Raw genomic sequence first — 22,944 nt, 5'->3', positions numbered from 1 at the left:
AGTCTCTTATGTATAAACATGCATGCTAGATTTTTGTTTAGTTTCTACTGGGATGCTATTCCAGAGTGGCTGCAAAAGAGCATCCATCTGAGCATTGCCTGTGGCAGAGCCCGGATAGAGGCTGAACGGCATTAGCTGATCTCATTTCTCTCTTTTAGTTGTGAAGGTTAACCTTATTAGTTATTAGGACCTGCAGATAGACAATCAGTTTGCAACAAGCAATCTGATTGGCCCTCGCAGTGTCGTTACCAGCCTGACAAACAGGGATGTTATTTGGGAGTCACCAGGGGTTGCAGCCGCGACCACCGTGTTCTCCCTTGGTACCCCTGTGGTCTCCCTTGCTACCCCTAAAAACATATATATGTTTTTAAACGGAAGCTCCTGGGTTGTGGCCAGCACCATGTTGCTCTTTGTTTCTGGAGTGGCTCAGTTTCTTGTTCAGGCCTCTTAAAAAAAAGGGGGTTCCACAAGTGTAACATTTTGAGCAGTGACCATAAATAAGCAGGAATAGGAATATCAAATAATTTGCCTTTCTGGAATTCAATACAATAATTGCTAGACTCATTAAAGGTTTATTTCAGGCACAGTTCAGGGGGTGAGTCACTGACTTAGTCTGTTCTTAAACACCTCAAAATCACAATGCTTAGAAAAACGTCCAAAAAACATTTAGAGTAAAATACGCATCCAGTTCGGACTATGTATTTTGCTTTTCACAAGTTGAGTTATAGCATGTTGTTTTCTGCCATTATCTCTGTTACAATCATCACAAGAAATTCCATCTCAGTGTCCACAGTCAATTAACAAAATCCTTGTGCCTAAAGCTTGTGTACAGTGTAGACATGTTTGACCATAGCACATTAAGTGGCCCTCGATTTCATTGTGCCACAATAAATGCCTTGTTGTAATGTGTCTATCTTTCCTATCTCCCTGGCATGCTGTTCAGGATGTTTGTTTGCATGTATGAGGTAACGAGCGCCCAGGGTACGGGATGCCGTTTGAGTGCGCTGCTTTCCCTGCACTACTCTAAATTCTTTAATACACAGTTATGAACCCTCCCATTGGTATGTATTTTGCCACCCCCTGAAGAGTAGATCCACGCAGGCTTGGCATATGGCCAACGTTGTACCAGACCTGCAGATGAACTGGCCTTTTGTTAAATCTCAGTTACCAGTTTAATGGTATCCACTACAGAGTGTAATTTGCTTTCTGACTTTGAAAACATTCAGACATGTAATTGCTCATTTTACTAAAGCCTATAAAATAGCTATAGCCAGTAAGATAGCTCAGTGGGTTGATCACTCGCTGCTGCAATTTGTGTGACTAATCTGCAGGTTGCAGGTGCGAATCCCAGCAAGATAAACTCAGCCTTTCAGCCTTCTGAAGTCTATAAATGAGTACCAACACAAGTTGGGTGATATTGTATGTATATTTATTCGCTACAAAGTACTTAAGCGTAAGTGCTATATTATATATCCTTATCATTTTGCCTTGGACACCTGCTTGCATTCACAGTAATTTGGTAAAATGGGCCAATACAAACTGATATTAATGATACATATGGTGATCCATTCTTGCATGAAATGTATATCACATTACGGTGATATCGCAATCATATTGTTTGTAGTGTACTTCGGAACAATGCTATCTGATGCCATTTCCTGTTTTGCCATGGAACTGATAGCAAGAGGCCACCACCGCTGGGGGGCATTACCACTTCAGTTAATGCTCCGGGGTCTGCATTAAGGGCCTTGTTTTGGTCAGGCCTGTAACTATGGGCCCTGCAGCATTACCTGAAGTGGTAATGCCCCCCAGCTCTGGGCTTATTGCTTAAGAATTTGTAGGCCGTTGCCATAGATGGTCGGGTAGCCAGTAAGATAGCTCAGTGGGTTGATCACTCGCTGCTGCAATTTGTGTGACTAATCTGCAGGTTGCAGGTGCGAATCCCAGCAAGATAAACTCAGCCTTTCAGCCTTCTGAAGTCGATAAATGAGTACCAACACAAGTTGGGTGATATTGTATGTATATTTATTCGCTACAAAGTACTTAAGCGTAAGTGCTATATTATATATCCTTATCATTTTGCCTTGGACACCTGCTTGCATTCACAGTAATTTGGTAAAATGGGCCAATACAAACTGATATTAATGATACATATGGTGATCCATTCTTGCATGAAATGTATATCACATTACGGTGATATCGCAATCATATTGTTTGTAGTGTACTTCGGAACAATGCTATCTGATGCCATTTCCTGTTTTGTCAAGGGGTGAAATGTTGTGTTCCATCACTTCCTTTGATGTCACTTCGGGGTGGGGTCAAATAACATCACTTCCTGTAATGTCATCATAGGTCAAGGGTCATGTGGTGTCACTTCCGCTACCCCAGGCATTTTGTTGAAATTATGTCCCTGCCAACAAAGTCTTTCTCGCACTGGTCACAGCCACGTCCCGCTCGGAACTGGCTGCCGTGGAAAGGGCAAAGGGTCTACAGGTAATCCCTTCTCTTAGTTCCTTGGCTGCCATCTTCATTCAAAAAATCACATTTTAATGGCCACCATGGAAAGGGAGAAGGGACTACGTTATAGTCCATCCACCCCAATCCATGGCGGCCATCATTTTTTCATCTTCTTTTCTTCCGTTGCTAAATGCCAAAGCTGTTTTGCAACAACAAAAAAAGGCACTATTAGTAGTATGGTCTAACTGGCCATGGAACTGATAGCAAGAGGCCACCACCGCTGGGGGGCATTACCACTTCAGTTAATGCTCCGGGGTCTGCATTAAGGGCCTTGTTTTGGTCAGGCCTGTAACTATGGGCCCTGCAGCATTACCTGAAGTGGTAATGCCCCCCAGCTCTGGGCTTATTGCTTAAGAATTTGTAGGCCGTTGCCATAGATGGTCGGGTGGACAAAATAATGTTTAAATTCAAGATATCAATAATTGGAAGCCAGCACAGGGCGAAGAGTGCAGGTGTAATGTGCATGTGTGTATACATGTATGTTTGTAGGAGATTTACATAGAAGAAACCTAGCTTGCAAGCAACAAAGTGCTCTTCCAAACAGGGGAAGTACAGAGGGAAAAGGCCAGGTATAGTGGGGGAGAAGGGAGAGGATGTGTAGGTGTTCATTAAAGGGCAGGCACTTCATAACTCCAGTGTAGAAGAAAGGGGCCCGATCTGTTGTTTCTTGCTATGTTATTAGTCTGCATGCATGACAGCAGAAGGCATTTGTTTTCGTTCCTGCAGTCCTTAGATTCTAGTCTGGGGGTGATGTAGCTTCCGGTGCTGCCGAGGATGCCAGGGTATTTGGCCATTTCCATTAGGTAGGATGGAGCCTTGTATGATTTACCCTGATACGTGATGCCAACCATAATATGACCTCTTTATGTCATTGTTAGAAACAAGCAATTGGCTTTGTTCTTAAATCACTGCAATGTTAAAGAGGAAATACCCGAAAGTCTTAATACTCTTGATTTTCGTAGTCTGATCTTTATACAACTATCACAATTTATACAACTATCACAATTAAAAAGAAAGACAAGTTTTACATTGTTGATATTGAAGAATCCTGCTTCATGTGTATCCGCTGGTGTCTTTCAACCGCATAGTGATTGAGCTCTACAGATCGCTGCCGCCTTTTGGATGATGGTTGACATTTGTTAAAACCTGTTGTTTATTGACTTTTGGCGTAAAACTGTTTAAAGGTGTCTGTTGATTGGATGTTTGCTGACTTCCGCCATAGGTTGTTGTTGATTTGATTGGTTTGTGGTCCATCAAAAGAAGTTAATTTCAGTTAAATAAATACAAATCAAAAATGTAAAGTAAAACTGTACAACTGTTTCCCAAATTGCTTTAAAATTTCAAGAACATTGAAGTACATTTTTTCATTAATGTGCACTATTAAGACATGACAATGCACCAGTTTTCATATCTATAAATGTGGTCAAACGTGGCATCATTTTCTTACAGAGAAGGGGATATGTTAAGTACATTTGGACAGATGTCACTGTTTGTCCTTCCAGTTATTAGCAATCAATCGTCTTGTGCGTCATGCCACAGTCTTTTGTCCAAATTTCAATTTTTAAAATGACAGAGCAAACTTAACCCTTTGGGCCCATCTTACTATTAGGGAGCATAGCCTCACCTACTAACTATTGTTAAAACGCATTCTACATACTCATATTCTTACATATTTTCCCATCTCATATTAATAATCTTCTAAATGTAATTCCTTAGGTCACTACCAAAAATCATGATTTTGGTGTCACCAGGATTAATTCCATTGAAATTCCATCATTATATCCTGATAGGGCCTTTACGTTATTTGAAGATTAGGTAGCGTATTATCCCTTTGTGCCAACTGATGACCCTGATCCCACAAGCTGGGTGGAACATGCTCACTTTAATAATAGCACTGTGTTATACAACTAAGTAAACTTGAACAGTGGAGGTGTACCCATCCCCATTTAACTCTGCCCATTGGCAATGGGTTTGGCAAGATCTCCACCCACCCAAATGCGCACACACACACACACCCCCCATATTGCAATGTGCCGGTCCATAATGAAGGCTAATAATCAATGAACAATTCAGCAGTCAGACATTTTTTCATAGGCAAAGTCTTGACTTTGACAAAAGATGATAGAGATCAACCAAGGCATGATACAACAATAGACCCTTGTTGGTGCATTTTTCAGATATAATAGGGCATCATTTAGCATCCTTCTCTGAATCTTGTCTACACCAATGGTCGAATTCCTGAGACTACTATCCATTCAAAAACTCTGACAGAGACCCGCTTTAGCAACAATTAATCTAAAATGATTTGCATTACTCTATACATATATTCTCCTTCATATGACTTGTGACCAAATCAATTTTCCTCTCCAAGAATTTACATGTCTATTTGTTCATTACATTGCAATATAAAATGTTCTTGATTATCTTGCCCACCAATCCAGTGCATTTTTCGGAAGGGTCATTCCGTTGTTGTTCATTTGTTAGTGGTGGAGACTGGCTACAAAGTTGCTGTTGAATGGGTGTTGCTTGGTACAGGTTAGAAGGTTGCGTTTGAATGAATGGTGGATGAGGTCTGTTTGATAGTTTATTGCTATGGGTAGTGATTGAGGTATGTTATAAATGTTGCTGCACATTGAATGGTGGTTGCAATTTGTCAGAGGTTTGTTGCCGTTTGGGTTGTGGTAGAGCTCTATTAGATAATTGCTGTTGACAGAATGTTAGTTAATAAATGCCCAAATGTTGCATTATACGAAGGTGATGGTGTTTGAGTTTATCGGACAGTTGCTACTGATTTGATAGTAGTTCAGGACTTGCAGATTCCTGTTGATTAGAAGATGGCTGAAACTCACTAAGGTTGATGTTGATTTTACAGTTGTTGTCATGTTATGTACCAGGCCACCTTGGTTCATTGGCATAGTGTCTGACATCTGCTGGAAGGTCGGTTTCATTGAATGGGGGATGAAGTCTAACAGAAGTTTGTTAGTAGGTGGATGATAATTAGGGTCATGTAGGCAATTGTTGATTGTTTGCTTAATAAAGCTGTCAGAACGTTGTTGTTGATTAGCTGTCATCTAAATATGGCAATCAATGATGATTGGGGAATGTTAAGGGTTTTTCAGAAAGCTTTTTTTGGTCAGATGAGTGTTAAGATCTTTTCTTGCCGAAGTTTCACATGATTGTTGAGGTCTGTCAGGAGAATATTGATCATTTATCATGGTTAAAATTTGCCAGTGGTTGATTTTAGGTTATTTGTGGTCTGTCAGAATTGTTTGCAGCTTATTAGATGGTGTTTGAGACCAGCGAGCAGGTGGCTGTTTATTGATGGCTGCTTTGGTGTATCAGAATGCTGTTGATTCAGCATGGTTGTTACATTCCCGTGGTTCAACGTTGAAAGTGTGGTACTAAAGGTGTATCCGAATATTACCAGTCGGTAATGGATGGAGATTGAGACCAGGTTGTAAGATGTTCTTGACTGGACAGTGGTCAATAATAATCAGCTTCGAATGCCTTTGCTGTAAAGTCATGTCGATTTGGTTGGAAATAGCCACCAGGTAAACAATATCTCACTACTTACTAAACTTCTTCTTTATTTACATTTTCCAGAATCTTTCTATCAACTGCAGATGGTGATCCGGGGGATAAGTGAGCCTTAACACTGGATTCCACGGCAGGTTTGGGTCGTTCTTTTTGAGTAGATGAAAAGAAGCAATTCTAGGCTGCATATTAGGTCTCTGCCAGAAGTAGGTATCAGACTGGTCCGTCATGGGGCAAATGTAGCCCTCCTATAGGAGAGAAGGGCAGGTAGATGTTACTTTGCCTTGAGAGGCACATGTTCTTACCCTGATTCACATAGTTTGCATGGTCAGTAGCATTCCGATAGACAATCTATCAATGTGGAAAAACATAAGATGAAATACACATACATGAATATAATCTGATACTTTTTTAAGAACAATTTTATGTCATTCCCCAGAAATATGGCTGTCCATTTAATGGTTGATTAGATAGGGAGAAGTTATGCAAAGCCTGTCAGCACATGACAAGCTGTGAAGAGGACTGAACACTGGAAAACCAACACCTCTGTGGTTCCTTGAAGGCCACTGTTAATGGGAAGAGGATGATTCCTCTACATTGAGGAGCACAGATGGAAATTATTCATACAAACTCGGAATCACCTGAAGATTGCCCAATTCATCCCAGTCAAACATTACAAATGTTTTCGAGTTGACCTCAAGGGAAAATAAGGTAAACACTTCCGAGATTTGTGATATGTCTGGAGAAGAGGTCAGAAGGGCATTTGAGTCTAGTGTAGGAAAACAGAAGGGTTAGAATACATTTAGAATGAGAGTTTCATTCAGGATGTCTTTTTTTATTTAGTAATATTTTTCCGTGGAAGGGTGTTTGACGAAGCACATTGCCTAACCTTGGTGACTGACAATAGGGTGGTCAAATGGGCGGATGGCCCTTCTGAGCTGGTGGATGCTGGACCTGGAGGTGATAAACAGACATCCCCAATTTACTCCAACTGGGTACCCAGACGAAGGCAGGGGAAGTCACAAGCCCATACCCATGCCCATACGCTCCAATGACAACCATGGATAGAGGGTTAAATCCCAAGTACTTCAGGATAACCTTAATCACAGTGGTGATATATTTTAGAGAGTTAATCCAGCTCCCTGCCCATGCTCAAACACCCACTGTAGGAATTACTGCCTTTTTCATTAATGGAACAAAGGTACAACAATCTGTATTCACGGATAAGCGGGATAACAGATGTCTTCCTTCTGCACTGCTTCTGAAGGAAACACTTCAGAGCAGGAACCAGGCTTTCACAGACGCCAACATTGTGTTCTCGAGTGTAATGAAATCTACACATGTTGTTCATGCAAGGGACAAAACAAATAATGTCTTCCCACTTTCACAAGAGGAGCCACGGCTAAAAGTTGAAATGTCCCCACAACAAAAGAGTTGCATTCACGCCAAACAGCTTTCCTTGCTTACCAACGTTTTTCAGACGTTTGATTTGCACAATAAGAAAATCAGAGGACTCAGTTCAAAGCAGGCAATGTCAGCAGAGCTCCAAAACAGATGATTGAAGTCCTTGTACATGCATATATCCATGGCAGGACTGGAATCCAAGGCAGAGGCAAGCCTTAATCCAAACTAAGGCCAACCACTTGGAGCCAACAGGACAACAGAAGCATGGCCCAAACATAGGACAGTTCATCCCACACTTCACAGTTGCAATTCATGTACCTAAATACCACCCAAGGGGAGGAGAAATATAAGAGCCAGCTGCCTCTGTAAAGGTGTGTCAGGGGATCAAGGTGGAACTGGAAGGATGTGTTTGGAGGAGTTTGACAAGGTGGGAGTCCCTTAAATGTAGTGCTGGCAGGAGAACGTTAGAGGTGGAAGGGAGGAATTTACATTGGAGGATAACTATTACTGTCTGGAGGGAGAATAGGAGGTTAGGAGACTTGGTGCTGCCTGGAGAGAGGGCGTTGTTGGAGAGGTTGGAGGTATAATTTTGAAGAGGTTGGGAGCAGACTTGGTAGCATCTGGAGAGAGTTACTAAGAAGGTTTGAGGAGAAGAGAGTTACCTGTAGAGGAGGAGTCGAGGGGGTTGTTGGAGGAGAGAGCCACCATCATCATGGGAGGAGGACAGTGACATGTCATGGAGGTTTCCCAGTCATGGCTGATCAAGGACAGACTTCAGAGGTTAAATGAGCTCCAAGTACATGCAATTTCATAGAGGTAAGGGAAGGCTATGACAGGGGTAGCCAGGTAGGGACTGTTCTCAGGACTAGAACCCTAGAACACAGAGGTGGTCAGGCAACAGAAGGCTGGCCATGCCCATCCCAAAACCCTCAGAGAGCAGACCAGTGTTTAGAAACATCCATCTTTCTCTCAGACTTCTGGAGGAGAACTTCAGACTAATTTAAGCCCAGGACCTGTTTGCTTCAGAAGGGCTCTACTGCAGACTCAGAGGAAGGTGGTTCAGAAGCCATGAAAACCCACAACGAAATGTTAAAGTCAAGGGTGTTCTAGCGGACAAGTCAAGGGTGTTCTAGCGGACATTGGGTCGGGGCAAAGGCAAGTCCAAAGAGAAACTTAGCAAGAGAACTGTTCTTTGATCATTGTTTGTTATTGGAGATACCTTATCATTGTTTGTTATTGGAGATACCTTATCACAGTTTTGATCTAAAAATGAATATTATTGTGTTAAGAACCGTTTAGGCCAAAATGACCTTAAACAAATGTCTGAATGAGTGATTTGGCTGATTTTCTGCCGTTCAAAAATTCTGAAAACTGCTGAAAACTTTGACCAGATCACACATTTGGTTCTGGGGGCTGCGTCTGTGTCCCCCACACCCTTTCTCACTATATTGTGAGCGGAATGGCAGGGGTGTCCCCCGCAGCCATCCCCAAAAAAGAAAAAAAAGAAAAAGACCCTGCGGCACCAGTTCCCGATCACAGAAGTGAAAGGGAACAGGCGTCTCATGGACACAAGGTAAGTAGGGGATGGGGTGTGGGTGGGGGCAGGGGGCAAGTTGTACATGTTCAGGGAAGAAAAGACTGAATATTATTTTGTAAAAATAATCTTTGGTCTTTTCACCCTCTAACATTTGGATCGCGGGCTTTCAACCCCGATCCATTAAGTACTACATCCTTGTGTTGGCCTTTTAAACAATTTCACAGGTGTGATGATTTAGGATACAGGAGCAGAGAATCACAATATCTAGCTTGAGTTACAACCTTGTAAAACCCACAAGGTAACATGAAGTGTGTTGGGAACTTTTTATAGCCTTGAGCCTAACTCTAAGGGTTCAGTGCTTGATTACCTGTGCCCAATTCTTGTTTGAGAGTACAAAAAGAGTTCAAGCAGACCTAGAGATTTGCGGTTACCAACAAGTCTGCTGAAGCACCCACAGAGAGGTTTGAAAGCCACGCAGGCACCTTCTTAGGATGTTTGCAAAGGAATAATGAATTAGAGTCCCTGGTCCATGAAACAGAGCTAGTGAGGCACCAACTCAACAACTCAACCTTACAGTCGTGTCCCCTTTTGAATCCATCATGGTTCCAGGAAGACGTAGTGAGGCTTAATACTAGTTCATGCTAAGACTAAAGGTGTAAGTGAGGCGAGAGAATGAAATAGGTACATTTCAATCCTTGGATCAGCATACTGGCAGCTTGAGCAAATTCAAGGGAAGTACCCTTGCACCATACCTGCAGTGAGCGTATAGTACCCCTGGCTCCATGCATTGTCTAGAACCTTCCCATTCAGATATGTCCAGCAGTGGATGAAGGGCCACACAAATAGAACACTGGTTGATCTGGACATATGGGAAGAAGGCTTGAGGAAAGATTTCCTTGAGGCTTTCAGTTGTCTACATGGAAGCTTATGCTGTGAGCGTCCATGTAGACCACTCAGGGATGCAAGTATGTATTGAAAACAATGTAACAAAACTCAGGGAGATAAGAATAAATTGATACAACAAATTAGCTTAGATAGCAAATGATAATACATAGTTGTTCTAGCTGTATCCTACATGAGCTGTTGGGTAGTGCAATACAGCAGTGGGTAGCTTTTCTCTTTCATCTCTGTCCTTGTTGAATGGCACATATTCCGAAATTAGGGGCAATTCGGAGTTTGAATTTGCCTGTGTATGCATTTATTGTGACAGAGCACCCGTAAACCCAGAAAATAATGGTGGTTGCTTTGCCATCACTGTTTCATTGATATATTTCTCCAAACTGTGACAGCGCCATGTTATGGCTGCCATGATCAATTTAATTTAATTGGATGAATAACAAAGGTAGCATAGTGCTGAACAGAATTATGACCAATATTTGAAAAAAATGAAGATACAAGTATAGAAATATAAAATAATGGAAATGTATGAATTTATGAGGAAAATTCTCAAAGTAAGCATGAAAAAATATAGTCTGCACTCTTAAATCTTACCCGAAACACATATCAAAGACAAAATTCAAACTCTGGCTAGTGCACCCACAATAAACTAAAATAACAAAATATGTGCGCACTTTGAAAATATACATAATACTCAATTAAATAGTTAAAACATAAGATTGATTTTAACCAACCATTAAACATTACAAAAACATCAATTATGACATAGAAAACGCAAGAAGATATCATGCTAATTATTGAAACAGAACAGAATCATAAATTGGATTCAAATGATCAAATATTAATGACCAAATTATGATATGCCTTACAAGAATACATGGTTAAAAGTCAGAGAAGAAGTCTGAAAACATTATCCTGATGGCAAAAGGTGTGAGGCTCACATCTGAAAAACACCTTGGCCCTGCAGCGCAGCAAGGCATGGATAACTGTCTTGCTGCAATGAGCCCCCATGGGACGTCTCCTGATGTTTCCAGTCCCAGTCTCTGTCTAGCACCAGCATTTCAGTCACTGACCATTGTTAGAATGGATTTCTAAACTCTGCCATGGTTGACAGATGTTTAGGAGGCCACCCTTGTTAGTGAAACAGGGAACACTTCTGGGAGGACAGCCAGACCAATTCATGGTAGCTTGGAGTGCAGTCAAGGCTAAATCTCAGGGGGAGTGAGGGCGATTATAGCTCTCCAATGAGTACATACAGTAAAATAACACAAATTACTATTAGACAGAAGTATAAAAACATATACTGTTTATTAGGCATAAGAATCAACACAAATGAATCATGAAAAGCAATAGCAAAATAAAATACCACACAAGCTGTTGTTAGTTTATATACAATCACTGGAGTCAATGCAATAAAGTTAGAACTCCACCAATACCTGTAGGCGAAAAATGGCGCACATCTTTATTTTTTTTTAAACGTATTTTATTAGTATTTAAATATAGGTAACATTTAACAGAAAATAAGGTATTAAACAAACAAACAAAACAGTCTTCATTAGATGTTGTGGTATCTTCAGTGTCCATACAGGGGCAGAGGTAGGTGAATTCGTGAGTTCGGGTGCCGAGGTTGGGTCAAGTCGGGCGTCTTTGGAAGTTTAGGTGAACCTCTTCCTGGCGTTATGTTGTTTCTGGGGTTCCCTTCAGGGGGGTTTGAGGTCTGCAGTAAAGGGCACATCTCTTAGGATGGCCTTCCACGATTCGAGAGTGTTGTTTGCTTCGTCTGTTCCATAGTTGGCCCCTTCCTGCCATGCTCTGGTCTCTGCCTCGGACCACCTTTCTAGTTCCTTAATCCAGCGTTCATACCTCGGGCCCCCTGGGGACTTCCAGGCAATAGCTATGGTTCTTTTTGCAAGGATGCAGGATAGGTCCATCAGTTTGACTACATGTCTGTATTTGCTTATTTTGGGGTGAGCTCCTAATAAGAAGACTTTCGGGTCCCACTCATATCTGGTTATGCCAGCAGTTGTGCAAGTCTGCCTAACTCTGGACCAGAGTGTGTTTGTCTTATTGCAGGTCCAAAACATGTGGATCATGTCGGCTGTGTCGTTGCCGCACCAGGGGCAATTCGGTGAGGTTTTCTTGTGGAATTTAGCCACCCGCTGTGGGGTCATGTACGTCCTGTATAGGGTATTCAGTTGTATCTGCCTGAATCTGGCGTTGCGGGACACCTCTTTTGGGTACAATAAAATTCTTTCCCATTCTTTGTCGGTTAGTGTGATGCCCAGGTCCACTTCCCATCTCTCCTTGAGTGCTATGCCTTTGGGGTTAGGTTTGTCCATCAATCGGCTGTAGAGCCAGGTTACCGGTTTCCATCCATCTGCTAGCTCGTACATCTCCTGTAATAACGGATCCGGGGTGGGTTCCTCGGGCCAGCTGTCCCATTTGCTTCTGGCGATCTGTTTGAGTCGGTGATACCATAGAAATTGGCCGCTGGAGAGTCCTTCAACCGCCTGCATCGATTCAAAGTCTCTGAATTTGTCCTCTTCGAACATGTCCCCCCATACATAGATCCCGGCACTCTCCCAGCTTCTTGCTACCTTCAGATCCGTCATGGTTTTGCATGCATCCGATAGGATGGGAGAGTTGGGTGAATATGGATGACTCGATTGTGGGATGGAGCGAGTTCTGGTCCAGATCTGTCTGCCTAATTTTGCAATCATGGGGACATTCTGTGTCTGCTTGAGTGGGTTCCAGAGTACTTCCTTGGGGAAGAGATTGGAGGGTATTTGCCTTAGTAGCGCAGATTCATTGTTTTGTTCGTCTTGAAGCCACCTTGTCACGTGGCTGAGCTGTGCAGCTAAGTAGTACATCTGAAAGTCGGGGAGTTGTATTCCGCCTTCTTTGTGTCGTAGCGTGAGGATTGAGAGGGGTAGCTTGTGTCTGGAAGGGCCCCATAGGAAGTCCCGGATTAATATTTCAAGTGTCTTGAAAAAGGTGGGGCGGATATAGTAACAAATGTTCGTGAAGAAGTATAGGAAGCGGGGGAGAATTATCATTTTTGTAATGGCCGCCCGACCTATCATTGCAAGTGGCAGTTTTGACCAGAATTTCATAGAGTTGCGGAGTCCTTTCAGCGCCATTTCGGTTTTGTGTTCGTGTGTGAGTTCTGGGGTGTGATGGATGTTTATTCCCAGGTATTGGAATGCTTCGGGTTGCCATTTTATCCCCACTACTGGTAAATCAGTTTTTGCTAGGCCTCTGAGTCTTGCCAGCGGGAATGCACAGGATTTCGATCTGCTAAACTTGATTCCTGAGTAAAGTGCGTAGTTGTCGAGGACGTCTAGTATGACTTGTGCATTTATTTGTGGGTCTTTCACATACAAGAGTACATCGTCGGCGTATAGGGATATTATGGAGTGTTAGTTGCCCAGTTTAATGCCTGCGTCGAAGAACTGTTGTCTAAAATAGATGGCAATTGGTTCCAAGCCTAAGATGTATAGCATCAGTGATAGCAGGCATCCTTGTCTAGTGCCTCTCTGAATCTCCCAGGGCTTCGAGATCATCCCTCCAGTTTTCACTCTTGCCATTGGTGCATTGTAGAGCACTTTGATCCATCTCACAAAACCCTCTCCAAATCCAAACTCCCTCAGCACCTCGACCAACCAGTCCCAGAATATGGAGTCGAAGGCCTTGACAGTGTCGAGTGAGAGTACCGCAAGATCCTCGTCTCTCGTGGTGGTTTCCACCATAGTGTGTTGAAGTCTTCTTAGGTTGGCCGTGGTGTTGCATCCCGGGACGAAGCCATTTTGGTCGTCGTGAATCAGGGTTCCCTCCACCTTTGCAAGTCTGTTGGCTAGGATAGTGGTTAGGATCTTACTGTCGTAGTTTAGCATTGCTAATGGGCGGTATGAATCGCAATCCGTGGGTGGTTTGTTGGGCTTAAGCATGGGGATTATGATTGTTTATTTCATAGTGTTAGGGAGTATCCCTAGTTCGTATGCCACCGTGTAGACCTCTTGTAGTATCGGAGTGATGATATCTTTGTAAGGTTTGTAAAATTCAGGCGGGAGGCCGTCACTGCCAGGAGTCTTACAGGTGGCCAGCCACCTGAAAGCTTCCTTAACATCTTCTGTAGTGATCTCCATTTCCAAAGCTTCTCTCTGTTCCTCGGATAGTCTCGGTAACCCAATCTCTTCCAGGGTGTACTTGATTTCTTCTCTGGATATTTGCCTGTTGTGGGAGTATAGTTTACAGTAGAACTCTGCAAAGGCGTTGTTAATATCCTGTTGGGTGCTGCATGTTGTCCCGTTCTCGGTTATGATCTCTGTAGGAGTGTGTCTTGGTTGTTTGCGTTTGCATAACCAGGCTAGTATCCTGCCTGGTTTATCAGCTTCTTTGTGGGTCTTGGCGGTGTTTGTTGTGAAGTCAAATTTGGCTAGCCTGTCCCAGGTTGTGCGACATTCTTCGCAAATTTCTTGTAAGGTCTCTTCCATTTCCGGAGTGGCGACAGTGCATGCCTCGAGGCGTGTTATTTCAGCTTCTCGTTCTTCTAGCACTGCCGTCAGGTGTTTCCGGATGCCTCCAGCACCTCTCCTCTTATCACTACCTTCATCGCCTCCCTGAGCGTGCTCCAGGTTGATACAGAACCTTTATTATTGTCTATGTAGTCCTCAAGTTTGTTGCCGAGGGCTTCCCTGAATTCTTGATCCGTAAGGGCTGCGATGGGCATTTTCCATGTCGGGATCGGTGGTCTGGGTCCCCTTAATTTCCATTCCATAATTAATGGTGAATGATCAGAGATCGATCTGCCTAGGTATGCTGTTGCGTCTACCATTGAGGTTTGCCTCTGTTGATAAACAGATAATCGATCCTTGTGTGAATCTTGTGAGGGGCCGAGTAATATGAGTAGCTTCTTTCAGTGGGGTGTTGTTCCCTCCAAATGTCAACCAAGTTGAGGTGATCCAGCGCATCATTGAGTGCTTGAGTGGTGGCGTTTCTCGGTTGCTGGGGGGGTGTGGATCTATCCATGTTTCCATTTCTGTAGCAGTTGAAGTCGCCAGCCCACATGAAGGTCCCTTCCCTGTGATGTGTCATTTTGGCACAGAGTGTTTTGAGGTGTGAGGGAATTCCGTGTTGTGGAAAGTAGGAGTTCACTATACAGACCGCCGTATGTTCAATGGTTCCCCATATTATTAAATACCTGCCTTCAGGGTCTGCCTCCGAGCCCAGTAGGCAGAATGGCACGTTCGGGTTCACCCACGTGAATACTCCTCGAGCATAGCTAGAGTAGGGTGCTCCTTTCGCGGTGCCTCCCCACCGCTCCGCTAACTTGGACGAAGACTCCTTCGACAGGTGGGTCTCTTGGAGTAGCGTAATGGATACCTTCTTTCTGCGGAGATAGGATTGGATCCGATTCCTTCTCAAGTATGATCCCATACCACGTACATTCCACGTTATCACTTTCAATTGTGTCGCCATTGGGATGGAGTGTCGGATTCCGTGCGTCTGCCCTTTTGTGTGTTTCTCAGCGGTTGTTGATTATCCTCGGTGGTTCCCAGATCTCGGTTCTTAGTTCTGGTTTTGCTTATGATCTGCGGTGGTCTTGCCCTCTGCCTTTTTGGTTGCTCTAGTGTGAAGACTGTGTAACTAGAGTAACATTTAACAAAACTGGAACTGGTGCGCCCAGCGACTGCGTTTTTCTCAAGGTGCTCAGACGCTCTCGCGCTGTCAGGTCCCATCTGGGTATCAGGCTCAAGCGGGGTCGGGCAGGCAACTGGCCTGTCCTGGTCTGTTCGTGGGGGCTAGGTCCTGTGCCTGGTGTGAGGCCAAGCGAGGGCCGCATCTGTTTGATAAACAGTGGTGTAGGTTACCTCCTTGGATGTCGTAGGGTGTGATGCGGTATGTGCTTATGTGTCAAGTGCGTGGATAAGTGGATTTCCTCATTTACCCTTGGGATAGGTGTCCCTGTCTTCTGCTAGGTTGTTGTCTTCCATCCACATATTGGCGGCTGCTGGGGACTCTAGGAAGATCGCACGGCCCTTGTAGATGACCTTTAGTCTCGATGGATAGAGTAACATATATTTTAGGTTCAGTTGCCGGAGTCTGGCCTTGATAGGTACGAATGAGTTTCTCTCCCTTTGCACCTTTGGAGTATAGTCTGGGTAGACAGAGATTTTAGCGTTGCCACGTTCTATGGGGCCCTCTTCCCTGGAGTGCCTCAAGATGGTTTCTCGGTCCTGTAAATTAAGTATTTTGGTGATTATCGGGCGAGGGTGGGATCCTGTGGGGGGTTTCTTCTGGAGGTACCTGTGTGCCCTTTCAACTGCAAAGCCTTGTGTAAGTTTTCCTGCACCTACTTCTTGTTGCAGGAAGGCCTCTACGTATACTGTTGGGTTCGGGCCTTCGTCGCCTTCTGGCACTCCCAGTATCCTGATGTTGCCCCATCTGGCACGTCCCTCGGCTTGCTCGGCTCTGGCCTCGAGGATGGCGACCTGTCTTTCGAGGTCTGCGACCTTTGTTTTCAATACGACTGTTTCTTCAGTAGTCTCTTTTATGGCTGTTTCGGAGTTCGTCACCCTTTCTGTTAAGTTTCTAGCATCCTGGCGCATCAGTTGGATTTCTGATCTGAATTTGTCTATTCTGGAATCGATAAATGTGCGCAGCGATGCTATGGCTTCTAGTACTTGGGTTTGATTTTCGGCAGAATCAGCACCCTTTGTTTGTGCGGGTTCTGGAGTGTGAAGGTGTGGGGTGGCTACGTTTTTTGACTTGGTGGTGACGTACGTGTCCATTGTGGAGGGTTTTGGTTTGCTCCTGGAGGACATGTTAAAGTCTTGGCACTTTAGCGCTGCGCCTGTCTAGTGAGATTCAGTTCTCGCTTATGGCCTTTATGCTGAGTCTCAGGGTCCGGTAGGTGCGTGGGGGTTGTACTGTTGCAGTTGCCTGGAGAGGCGCGTGCTCCACTCAAATTGCGGCGCCTGTGGCGCAGTAGTGTGAGTGCTCCAAATGATTTTGGCATCTCTTTGTTGCTAATGAGAGTTTTGGAGAGTACCCAATGTTGGGGGCCTGGGGTCTCGCACAGCAGGCTGGGATTATTGTCCTCTTTTCTCAAGTGGTTCACCGTGGGCTTGTGGTCAGGGTGCCACGGGGCACGAGACAGTGCGGTGGTTCAAATAGCCCCTTTAGTCTGGTAGCGTGCCCCCAGGTCTCCTCACCTCAGTGACTTTGGCTTCACTCTCCACGGGACTCGGCAACGTAATGGTCTCGTAGATGGCAGGGAGCTGATGCTGTGTCTCCTCGCGGTTTCCCACTCACATCTCGTGTTTCGGGCTCCCGCGGTCTGGCTCGGGAAAAAGCTGTGTCGGGCCGTCCCATGCCCGGTGCGTTTCGTGTGGAGTCTCACCCCCTCACGGGGATGGGTTGCAGAGGGCGGTAAAGCGCAGCAGTCTTCAGTGCCTCAGCGGGGTTCCTGCATGCCTCGACCGCGGTCGTAGCGCCTCTCTCCTTCTGCGGGTGCTGCGGCGGGAATAGCTGACTGCCTGGTCTCGAGTTGATGCAGCATCATGGAACGGCCACCATCTTAGGTGTCGGCGGGGACGAGGGGGTAGGGTAGAATGGGCGGGATTGTGGACGTTCTGCGTCCCGATTTCTTATCGGAGGCACTGTCTCTTGATGAGGTTCGGTTTCCGCACCACCGTGGTCCGATGTGGCCCCGGAGGTATGCCTGCTTTCGGCAAAAAAGGATCAAGATGCCGCGTCTCGGCCGGAGCTCGGTGCCTCAGCCTCTGTCCACCATGAGCTCCAGACCACGCCCCCCTGGCGCACATCTTTAGAGCATAGAAAAACTTCAGAAGTAATAATCCTAACTTTATAAATCCAACCCAACAATGAATGGAGCATTGTGCTCAATGTTCAATGCACACGTAAAAGTGCTTGGTCGTGCATAAATGTAACAAGGTTCCTTTATAAGGAGCTGGAAAAGTTAGGGACAGAATTCTGATGGATGAAAACAGGTTCCAAGAGCCAGGAGAGGATCTACTGTGATGAACAAAGCTATTCCCAACTTTTGGACGGCTTTGGGAAGTGGAGGCCGCCCAAGCCAAAGAGAGGACCACAGGGTATCCCCTATGTGTAAATGTACATGGAACAACAAAGGGCCACCAGTAAGTGACTTCAGTAATAACCACCCTTAGATCGGTTTTGAACCAAACCTGGCAGGTCTGGAAGGGGTCGTCAGAGGTTTGATTTCCCACACTCGGTTCAGCTTCAAAGTGCAGAGGCGCTGCGGGTGCAGATGCAGGTCTGGTTTGTTAAGAAAGAAGAAAGCACCAATGCAGCTGGTCTCAGGGCACAAGAAGGAATGCAGGAAAACCACCTGCAGCGACCTCGACTGTAGAACAGTGACGAAGGGTCACCCAATGCAAGCGATCAGATGCAGCCTTTTCTCTCGCAGCCCGATGTGGCTGAGTTGACAAAATTCAGGGGTGGAGTGCCTTGCAGTGTACATTAGGATTTACGAAAGTTTCAAGACAAACTCGACACAGTGGCAACGCTCCTGCACTGTGGCCAAGCTATGAGCGGGACAGGCTGCCCCGGATGGCCCAGGGACACTTCAGAACAGGCTCTTCTGCAGGGCAATCAGGCGGCATTGAGAGTGATTAGTCCCACCACTCCACAGGTCTGAAACACCTTCCAAGGTCTTTTGAGATCAAACACAAAGCAGGGCTCCACTTGGAAAACAATTGACTTTGGGTGCCAACCATCGTCTGTGTGTCTCTAGATCTTCCTTTGTTCTGCTCGGCTCTTCCAGATACTTGGCTCCGTCCACAAGTCGGTTTGGACCGGTTTCTGATCTGCTGGGCTGCATTCATGACCCCATCTCAGATCTAAAGTCTGGTGAGTGCTTGCACCCGGTCAGTCAATAAGAAGATCTGCCCCACTCATGCACACCAGCCGTGGTCGAATCAGAGACCACTGTGGTTCTCCTGCCTCATGCACAGCAGACATCCTGGCGCCAGCAGTGTGGATTGGAACAATCCCAACCCACTTCCTGGGTACCCACACACATGACCTGAAGGAGCCTGCAAAAGAAGCAGATTTTGTAGTTAACTGCATGCCCAAATAAGGAAGTCCCAGATCAGTGAGACCAGGGGGAAGCCCAAAGGACACAATGGCCAAAGGAACAGACAAAAGACCTTGTGGCACCTGCCATGATGGACACTAGCTACAGTCATGAGCCAAACGAGGTAAGCCCGGTATAGCTCAGTAAAAAGTTGTACAAATACAAAGAAAATATTCTGATGCCACCAGCCTATTGCTAGGCACACTGAACAATCAAAAAAAATCATCCTTAGTGGATGAATAGTGCCAGATAATACAAGGCACCCATTGCACTGTACAGTTATGTACTTTGGCTTTCTCAGTAGTGACAGTTTGAAGGAGATGTCAGTTTCCCTGTAACAATGAGTGAAAGCCCAGTGGAGTGCTGCTCAAGGCTGTGCTCCACTGACAAAAGTCAGGTCAGGACACTGTAATAAAAGCAAAACGTTTGGGGGGGGTCCAAAAATATAGAGGGGAAAGTTGCGTTTAGAGGAATTTTCCCTAACACTTGCCCCTCCCAGACTGAGGACAGGGGGATCTAATCCAGCACTGGATGAGTCTAATATTCAGGTTGGTTAAACATTCTGGACAACCCATCAGCATTGCTATGTTGGGCACCTGGCCTGTGCTCAATAGCGAAGTCATAGCCTTGGAGGCTAATGGACCACCTGAGAAACTTAGGATTCTCACCCTTCATGTTCATCAGCGACTTTAAGGGCCTATGATCATTCTGCACAGTGAAGTCGGTCCCATAGAGGTAGAGCCTCAGCTTCCTAAGTGACCACACTATGTAAAAACATTCCTTTTCGACGGTGGACCCCTTGAGCTCTCCGTCTTCAAAAGTTGTATTGCAACACATGACCACATACATGCACGCTGTGTACACTGGAAAGAAATTAGAGAAAATGCTGGCAATTTTTATTTTTATTTTGGAAAATGTACCAAGATTGGGAAGGTGGACTCGCCACTGGAAGAGTAGATGCTTAATCAGCATAAGGGGGAAAGCGTCGAGCCCTTAGCTCCTCTTACCTTGTCCGAGATTAAGATTGTAACTACAGAAGAGATAGTAGTTTATCCTTTAAAGTAATTAGCAGTGGCGGGGTATAGTATCTCGACATATGAACCCGCCGCTTACAGTAGTGATGACAGTCCAGAAGAGAGCAAAAGAAAGGAAGATGCCTTTATGTTTATATGAGATAAGGAAGAAAGAGACATAAGAACAAATGTATCGATAGATATAGACCAAGAAATTAAGATATGGAAAGGAGAAAAGGACATGGCTGACAAGGTAACGCTCGTACAGAACAATTGGATGGGAGGATAGATACTACTCAAGTTAGATGGGAAAAGCATTGAGGAGGTTAGACAGAGAGAAGATAAGGACGAGCAAGAAAAGAAGGACAGGGCACTAGAACGGAGATTGATCGAAGATGAGCAAGGAAGGAAAATCAGGGTTCAACGGCATCAGATATATAGGGAGGAGCAAGAAAAAGACAAAAAACGGGCAGAAGAACAAAGAAATTATGATAACAAACAAAAAGCAATTGAAGAAAGAGATAGGAAGGAAGGAGGAAGAAGCACACAGAGTGAAGTACAGAAGGTTACAGAGAAGGAGAGAAGAAGAAGAACAACAAAGACAGGAAGTGAGAAGAGAAGAATAATGGCAAGAGGAAGAAAGGGTAAGAAGGGATGCAAGAAAGCTAATGGAAGTGGATGAAGAAATAAAAACAGAATAGGAGGCAGCGAGGCCTGCATTCCAGTCTCATTCTTAAATAATGAATGAGGCCAAGCGAGGAAAAAATGATGGGACAGAACGACAGAACGACAGAGGTTCTTCTGATAAAGGAAGTAGTGTTGGAAACACCTAGGGTGGCAGTAGAAGAGGAAAGATATGATGCAGAAAGCATTGGAGAAAGGATCGATAAAATATATCAGCAATTAAGAGGGTATAGTGAGTATGGAACTTGAGGGAGCAGTAATCGATCCCCGGTACCTCAAACACGAACTGAGGAGCAAAACATGTTTAGTGATGAACGCAGAGCACTGTCTTTGAGTAGATTAAATCTAGATAGAGGTGAGGGGAGGATAGTCAAACTAGTTGGGGTCTGGAAATGTCAGACGAGGAAAGAGAGTCAGGTCGTGAGGCAGAAGGAGAGGGTGCGTGCTCCCCCCCGGAAAGCCAACAGATGTATAAAGAAGTAAGATGTCAGATCTGGAACACCCTAAAGAAAGAACGCCAAATCCCATATCATATCCTGAGTTTCCCCAAAAACGATCGTGTAGTGAGAAGGGAGAGTCTCCACTGTATGTAAGCAGATTGAGGTCACTACCAGCAAGAAGGTGGGTAGGGAAGATTACCACTGCCATAGATAATAGTGGGATCCGACTACGGGATGGGGTTCACACACTAGAAAAGGGGAGAGCAGGACTGCAATCGTTCCCACAGCCCCAAATGGATAAAGTTAATTTAAAATGCAAGCTCCCTAGTTTTACTTCAGGGACTGGGAAATGGATATACAAATTAGAGAAAATGACAGGAGGAAACACGCTGGCCATAGGCGACATAAAAGTTCTACTGGCAGCTATTCTTGGGGAAGGGTTGATGGCATATGGAGGCGAGCGGGGTACGCAAATGTGACAGCCCAAAATACCCTCAAATCTCCCTCCATAAATACTGTCCCTCTCGAGCTCCTCCACCTACAGCTCCCTCAGGATCAGTTGTTTCCCAAAGAAACAAGCTGTGAGTAGATCTCTTTCTTTGGCTGGGGCTTCCCTCTTGAAAAGCCACCCTGCCACTCTGAAACTTGAGGAGAACCATCTCTGGTTCCAGAAGCACCTCAAGACCTTCCTCTTTCCTTCTGCCTTCCCTCCTCCCCTCCCCTGCTGATCTGTTCTGCTTTGGCATCATGCCCCTGGTTATCCTCTGATTTGTGGGCCCAGGTACTTGCCCACCCTGCCACACATCTGCACTGCCTCCTGGCAACCCTTGCACTTGGGTCTGTATCTTTAACCTTATAGTCCCCCCTTTTCTTTTCTGTACTTATTAGACACCCCCTGTTGGTGCCTTAAACCTAGCACTACCACTTGTTATTTAGTCCTTTGCTCAGCACTTTCCACTTCTCCCTTCCCCCTCTGCTTTCCCCCTTCCCTCTTCCCTGTACTTGCGCATTCTCAATGTCACTGGTCCTTGTTTTTGTTCTCCCTTGTCCCTCTCCCTTGCATTGTCGCACTCTAAAACACGTGTGCATGAGCGCAATAAAAATAAATTATCAATATCAGTAAAACACAGGGCATGACGGAGCACCATTTAATAATTTTAGGGCAGATGTTTGGTGGGCTCTCAAGGTACAGTATCCTGATACATCACATATAGGTGCAATTATGACACAAACTATGAAGGCCCTATTGCTTATATTCAGGATATTCAGGAGAAATTGCAGCTTGAACTGTGGGAATAAACAGTGGTGCTATATTATCATATTTTATGTCAGCGATTCCAGAACCGGTGCAGAGACAGATGAAAAAAAAAGTGGGGATGGAAGCAAAGCCATGAGCTGAAAAACAGTTAACGATTGTGCATCATTGTCGGTTATTACAAGAGAAAAAAAAGAAGGATGAGAATAGAAAAATTGAGGAAGCTAAATTAGTGCAGAAATAATTATTAAAACTTGCCATAGAAGGGGCAGTATTGACAAGTGGAGAAGGAATGGGAATGCAAGAAGCAATAGGTACATCACGGGTGAACAATTCATGCCCGATGGATCAAGGTAGGTATGGGTTTGCGTAACGAGGCAGAGGTATAGGTTTTCTGGGAAGAGGAAGTGGATTTCAGAACAACCAGGGTGGATTTCAGAACACTCAGAATGAGAGTCAGAGTGCTCAGGGAGGATATAATCAAGGAGGGTTTGCCAGAGGGCAACCCCGAGTGTGTTAGAATTGTGGAATAACAGGGCATA

At 44.9% G+C, this 22,944-nt stretch overlaps 1 protein-coding gene across 2 annotated transcripts in view; it reads right to left on the bottom strand.

Moving 5' to 3' along the window:
- Positions 1–2,008: 2,008 nt before the first annotated feature.
- The window catches only part of LOC138580216 (C->U-editing enzyme APOBEC-1-like), a 327,632-nt gene continuing 306,696 nt past the window's right edge, over positions 2,009–22,944 (bottom strand). For both annotated transcript variants that reach the window (XM_069650576.1, XM_069650577.1), the window contains one exon: positions 2,009–6,299. In XM_069650576.1, coding sequence (XP_069506677.1) covers positions 6,108–6,299 — 192 coding nt within the window. In that variant the 3' untranslated portion in view covers positions 2,009–6,107. The remainder of the gene's footprint in view (positions 6,300–22,944) is intronic.

The sequence above is a fragment of the Ambystoma mexicanum genome, chromosome 3p, assembly GCF_040938575.1.
Source record: "Ambystoma mexicanum isolate Mex_15411 chromosome 3p, UKY_AmexF1_1, whole genome shotgun sequence".
In the NCBI taxonomy this organism is placed as follows: Eukaryota; Metazoa; Chordata; class Amphibia; order Caudata; family Ambystomatidae; genus Ambystoma; species Ambystoma mexicanum.
This window is presented reverse-complemented; position numbering and strand designations above follow the sequence as displayed.